The sequence below is a fragment of the Pectinophora gossypiella genome, chromosome 9 (assembly GCF_024362695.1).
Source record: "Pectinophora gossypiella chromosome 9, ilPecGoss1.1, whole genome shotgun sequence".
Lineage (NCBI taxonomy): Eukaryota > Metazoa > Arthropoda > Insecta > Lepidoptera > Gelechiidae > Pectinophora > Pectinophora gossypiella.
Window position 1 is genome coordinate 12,126,025 of NC_065412.1, and position 6,891 is coordinate 12,132,915.

Here is a 6,891-nt window from a genome sequence, read left to right on the forward strand (position 1 = left end):
CGTTACTGGTATAATTTAGCTAAATAACGTGGACGAAAATGACTATGAAAGGCTGCAACGGCTAAAATACATGCAATAAAGTACGCAATTATTAGTATGATACTATAGGTATGTATATTGTTCGCCGTAGAAGCAACAAGAAGCAAATTATGATTGTATTATGATTATATTATGATTGTATAATGATTGCCTAGAAATTGTAAATAGTTTGTAAGTTTTATTTTTAAAAATAAAGAGAAAGATAGGGACTGAGCGCGGCTTCACCGCTACACACCCCCGCCGCGCCCTTGCCCCGCCCCGCTTAGTGGGCGTTTTCCTATATATACACGCGCGCGGGGACTAGACTCTCATTCTTATTAGAATCACCACACGGGTAGGAGCTCTGATTCAACTCCAATCGGTGTTTAATTTCAACGACTCCTAATTTCAACGCCTACTAGTTTCAACTTACATCGATAACACTAACATCGATCACATCGATATCTGGTATAGTCTATAAGATTTATGTGGCAAGGATCGAAGGGGCCACATAAATTCTCCTTCGAGCCGGATTGAAGAAACAGCGGATATGAAGACTAGGAGCATGAAGTCCGTAGAAACTCGCCCAACGCCGACCGCCGCCGAGTCGGCACCCGCCGCCGCCGCCGCCGTCGCCCCCGTCGTCACGACTACGTCGACCACCGCCGCGTCAACGTCAGTCACGGCCGCCGTTAGGACTGCGCCGACCACAGCCGCGTCGACGCCAGTCACCGCCCCCCCGCTGACCAGGAAACCCAGCACAAGCCGTACAGCCACGGCTACCAGCACAGAGGACAGCTCGGGCACTACCGCAACGACGACGACGGGAACCGCCACTACTACGACGACTGCAACGACGACGGAGGAATCTACGGGGGAAAGCACGCACGACACGACACTACGGCCCAAGTCGGTGAAGCGTGCACCGACAGCGCCGCGTTCCTCAGCGTCGAAGGGACGTCGCCTGGCGCTGCTGAAGGCTAAAGAAGAATTGTTGAAGAAGGAAGTGGAGCTAGCGGCGGCGAAGATCGCCACATTAGAAGCGGAATCAGACGACGACGATACGGATATAGTCAGCGTGAGCGAAATGCAAGAGCGCACCAAGACGTGGGTGGACCAGCTTCCCGCCGCCGAGGAAGACCCGTCCCCCCCGCAGCCGTCCGCCGCCGCCGCCGTCCCCCCCGCTGCCGCCGTTTTCCCCGCTGCCACCGTAAAGGATCATGAGAAGCCGAAACACAGGAGTATAGAAGAGAAGCCAACAACTTTCGATTACAGTCAACTAGCGACAGCGATAGCATCGGCCGCACGAGCAGTACCAGCCGCCATCGCCCCGCGCTCCGTGCCTGAGCTGCCCATCTTCAGCGGAGCGTCGAGTGAATGGCTAGTTTTCAAGACCGCCTATGAAGAGACTGCAGTATATTTGACGGAGCAAGAAAACTTATCAAGACTACGTCGGAGCCTTCGGGGAGCAGCAAGAGATGCCGCCCAATGTTTATTCATCGGTGCAACCACGACTGCCGACGTGATGCGATTGCTGTCTACGCGCTTCGGGCGGCCGGACGCCCTCGTCATGGCCGAACTGGAGAAGCTGCGGGCCCTACCACGTCTGACCGAATCACCGAGGGACATTTGCACCTTCGCCACGAGGATATCAAACATTACAGCAACCATCAGGGCATTGAAGAAGACACATTACCTGCATAACCCGGAAGTAGTTCGACACGTAGTGGAGAAGATGCCGTCAGCACTGCGATATAGGTACTACGATTTTGCGGCCGAACAAGATGAAGAGGAACCAGACTTGATGAAGCTAGCAAGTTTCATGGAGAGAACAGCGGAGCGGTGCGGCAGCTTCGCGCCCGTGGAAGCCACACCAGTCGTCGACCGGCGGGAGAACGCGTCCGCTCCACTGAGGCGGACAATGAGGACTCACCACATAGAAGAAAAGAAGATAAACGTCACGGCCGGTGACAATAGGAAACAATGTCCAGTCTGCGAAAAGGAAACACACCACGTCACCGAATGTGCAGATTTCAAGAAGACAGAGGTCAACGAGCGCTGGGAAACCGCGAAGAAACATAGGTTGTGTTTCCGCTGCCTGAAACGGAGGAAGTTCGGCCACACATGTCCCACGAGGAGGTGCGACGTCGGCGGGTGCAAGTACTCGCACCACCGCCTACTGCACTCCGAGCCGGAACAACGAGCGTCCATCCACGCGGGAACTCACATAGAAGAAGACCCAGTAATAGCCACTATAGCGTCGACAAGAGAAAGGAAGAATACTACAGCACTATTGAAGATTCTGCCGGTTCGTGTAAGTGGACCTAAGGGGACTCACTGCACGTACGCACTTCTCGACGATGGATCAACGTGCACATTAATAGAGGCGGCGGTGGCGGAACACATCGGCGTATCGGGACCTCCGGAGCCATTTTACATAGAAGGAGTAGCCGGGGCACGAGTGGACGCCGGCGCTTCGAGAAGAGTTACCTTCGACATCAGCGCGCCAGAGGACACGCACAGCTACAGCATCTCAGCGCGCACGATGAAGAACCTGCAGTTATCGCCGCAGAGCGTGCCGGCGTGCGCCGTGACGGGACAGAGCCACCTAGAAGACCTACAAGACCAGCTGACTTATCACCGGGGAACGCCAACCGTATTAATAGGACAAGACAACTGGCAGCTACTCCTGGCACATGAAGTCAGACGCGAGCAAGACAGCCAACTGGTCGCCGCGCGCACGGACCTAGGATGGGTGTTGCACGGAGTGCGGCACACACCGGCGGGAGGCCCCGCTCATCGAGTACATCACGCGAGGATCGTAGAAGATGATCAAGCAATAGAAAAACTGCTTCGAGACCACTTCGCATTGGAAGTCCTAGGAGTGGAACCGAAACATTTCCACACAGAGGAAGAAAGAAGAGCGCTTGAAACACTAGAGAGGACCACTCGCCGCACAAACGAAGGATACGAAACGGGCTTACTCTGGAGGAGCGACGACTACGACCCTCCTAATAGCTACGAAGCCGCCCTGAGAAGACTTCAAGCCATAGAGAGGAAGTTAGATCGCGATGAAGAAATGAAAAGGCGGTACGAGAAGCAGATGAACACGCTGATAGAGAACGGCTATGCAGAAGTCGCGCCCACGCCGCCGAAGGGAAAAACGAAGATTTGGTACTTACCACACTTTGCAGTTATGAACCCGCAGAAACCAGAGAAATTGAGGATCGTCCACGATGCGGCCGCAAAGGTGCGAGGAGTCAGCCTGAACGACATGTTACTGTCCGGGCCGGACCTACTTCGATCCCTACCAGGAGTGCTGATGAAGTTCCGGCAAAGAAGAGTGGCGGTGACGGCTGACATAAAGGACATGTTTATGCGGATCTCAATAAGGACGGAAGATCGAGACATGCAGCGCTTCCTCTGGCGCGGAAATAGAAGAGAGGGACCCCCTGTCGAGTATCGCATGAAGAGTGTAATATTCGGCGCTACTTCATCCCCCTGCACGGCAATCTTCGTGAAGAATAGGAACGCCGAACAATATAGAGAAGAATATCCGGCGGCGGCGGCGGCAATCATCAACAATCACTACGTCGACGACTACTTGGCAAGCTTCGATACGGAAGAGGAAGCAATACAAGTCTCCAGTCAAGTGGCCTATATACATAGCCGCGCCAACTACTATCTACAGAAATGGGCATCGAGCTCCAGACTCGTACTATCATCATTAGCGCCCGAGGCGAAAGAAGACATCGTCAAGCTTGCTCCCGAAAAGATACTGGGAATGATATGGTACCCAGAGCGCGACACGCTGTCCTTCAATATGAATGAAGCCCGGATACCCACCGACATACTACACGGCGAGCGCGTGCCAACGAAGAGGGAAGCGTTACGAACGACGATGTCACTCTACGACCCGCTGGGAATCGCCACGCCCGTGACCATACAAGCGAAGCGCATCATTCAGGACACCTGGCGCACCGGAATAGGATGGGACGACGCGCTGCCTACCCCCGAAGCAGAAGCATGGAAAAAATGGACGGAGCATGCGCGGCGCCTCTCACAACTAGCCGTACCTCGGTGCTATGCCTCGCTCACATGCGCCCGGTTCGTGGAGCTACACACCTTCGTGGACGCAAGCAGCTCTGCCTACGCCGCTGCGGTATACTGGCGAATCGTCGACGAGGACGGGAAAATACACATCTCGCTCATCGCCGGCAAAGGGAGAGTGGCGCCTATCAGCAAGATGACATCGATACCACGACTGGAGCTCCAAGCGGCCGTAATGGGCTGCCGCCTAGCCCGCACAGCGCAAGAGGAACACGACATCAAGCCTGCACGTCGTTACTTCTGGAGCGACTCTAGGACCGTCCTATCATGGTTGCGAACGGGACCACGAGCCTACAAGCCCTTCGTAGCTCATCGAGTCGCCGAGATAGCAGAGGAGACTAAGACAAACGAATGGCGTTGGGTATCAACGAGAGACAACCCGGCCGACGACGCTACACGAGGAACGCCGAAAGACTTCGCCTCCGAGCATCGTTGGTTCCGCGGCCCGCCTTTCCTGTATCGACCAGAAGACACCTGGCCGGCGGAGGACATCTCAGAGACTATTGAACACACAAACGAGGAGAGAGTGCACGCGACGACCGCCGCAGAAAGAACAGGGAAGGCGCTACCCGACATAACACGTTTTTCATCGTGGGCAAAACTACTACGTGTCACGGCGCGTGTCCTACAATTCATAGAAAAACTAAAGGGAAGAGAAAGGTGTGCCGCCGCTAGAAAACGCACCAAGAAACGTGCGGAGGAAGACCCGACGTGGAAGAAGGTACAGGCGCACAGAGAAACGGGACGAGGCACAGGACACAAACATGCGCCGAGACAGCAGAGAAAGATCGTGCCTCTCGCGGCACGATACTTGCATCGCGCACGGCAACTATGGATACGCGCCGTGCAGGAAGAGGCCTTCAGCGCGGAGCTAGAAGCTATAAGAAGAAAGAAGCCCCTGCCGGCCGACAGTCGACTCAAGCAACTGTCGATTATGATTGACGAAGAGGGACTAATACATCTACGCTCGAGGATCGCCGCCGCCGCCGACATCACAACAGAACAACGGGAGCCCGTCATCCTGGATGGAGACCACCGATGGACGCGGCTGTACATCAAGTGGGTGCACACGCAATTACACCACGGAGGGTTTGAAACAACGGCAAATGAGGTGCGACAGCACTACTGGGTGTTGCGCCTCCGCCACGCCGTGCGCAACGAACTGAAGAAATGCCAGGTCTGCCGCATCCGTCGGGCCACGCCAGCCCAACCATCGACAGGCAATCATCCAAGGAGCCGTCTAGCCCATCACCAGCGGCCCTTCACCTACACGGGGCTTGACTACTTTGGGCCCATGACAGTCACCGTGGGTCGCGCACGTCAGAAGAGGTACGGAGTCCTCTTCACCTGCCTAACCACCAGGGCAGTGCACCTGGAACTCGCCGGGAGCCTCAGCACCGACTCTGCAGTAATGGCACTGCGGCGCTTCATAGGCCGCCGCGGGTGCCCCACCGAGCTCTGGTCAGACCAGGGTACCAACCTGCGCGGTGCGGACGTCGAGATGAAGCACGCCGTCGAGGAGGCCATACAACAAGAAGCCTCCGCTCGCTTCATCACCTGGAAGTTCATCCCTCCTAGCGCGCCATTCATGGGAGGCGCGTGGGAGAGACTGGTCCGCAGCGTCAAATCAGCACTAGCCGTGGTGCTGCACGAGCGCGCGCCAAAAGAAGAAGTCCTGACAACGCTACTGGTGGAGGCCGAGCACACCATCAACAGTCGACCCCTCACACACGTGTCGACATCACCGGAGGACCCAGAGGCCCTCACTCCGAACCACTTCATCCTGGGAGGTCCATCACGGGTGCCGATGCCAGGCGCCTTCACGGAGGGCGACGACGCCGGCCGCAAAGACTGGAGGAAGAGCCAACGCCTAGCCGACATGTTCTGGGCGCGATGGGTACGGGAGTACCTACCTGAACTCCAACACCGGCGGGAGCCCCGAGCCAGCAAGGGTTCCATCTCCGTGGGCGATTTAGTATTGATCGCTGACGGCACGCTGCCTCGCAACTCGTGGCCGCGAGGTGTCGTCGTGGCTGCCTACCCCGGACCAGACGGCGAGACGAGGGCGGTCGACGTGAGGACAACGAAGGGGATCCTGCGGCGGCCAACGAAGAAGCTGGTCATCCTGCCAACATCGCCACCCGAGGACGGCGAACCGTAGATGGTCCAGCTGCGCGACGTGGTCATCGAGCTGCGCAGCTGCGGCGGGAGAATATGTTCGCCGTAGAAGCAACAAGAAGCAAATTATGATTGTATTATGATTATATTATGATTGTATAATGATTGCCTAGAAATTGTAAATAGTTTGTAAGTTTTATTTTTAAAAATAAAGAGAAAGATAGGGACTGAGCGCGGCTTCACCGCTACACACCCCCGCCGCGCCCTTGCCCCGCCCCGCTTAGTGGGCGTTTTCCTATATATACACGCGCGCGGGGACTAGACTCTCATTCTTATTAGAATCACCACACGGGTAGGAGCTCTGATTCAACTCCAATCGGTGTTTAATTTCAACGACTCCTAATTTCAACGCCTACTAGTTTCAACTTACATCGATAACACTAACATCGATCACATCGATATCTGGTATAGTCTATAAGATTTATGTGGCAAGGATCGAAGGGGCCACATATATGTAGTACCAGTGGCAACCCTATCCCGAAGTGAAGTCGCGGCAACATCTAGTATAATAACATCTAGTATATAAAATTAAAGAGAAAAGATAATACTTAAGTTCTAATTTACACGCCGTCTAAAAAGCTTAGC

General features: G+C 55.1%; 1 protein-coding gene across 1 annotated transcript; it reads left to right on the plus strand.

Moving 5' to 3' along the window:
- Positions 1–568: 568 nt before the first annotated feature.
- LOC126369817 (uncharacterized) lies at positions 569–6,289 on the plus strand. The gene has a single exon (XM_050014380.1). It carries the CDS (start codon positions 569–571, stop codon positions 6,287–6,289), a length of 5,721 nt encoding a protein of 1,906 aa, XP_049870337.1.
- Positions 6,290–6,891: the final 602 nt, after the last annotated feature.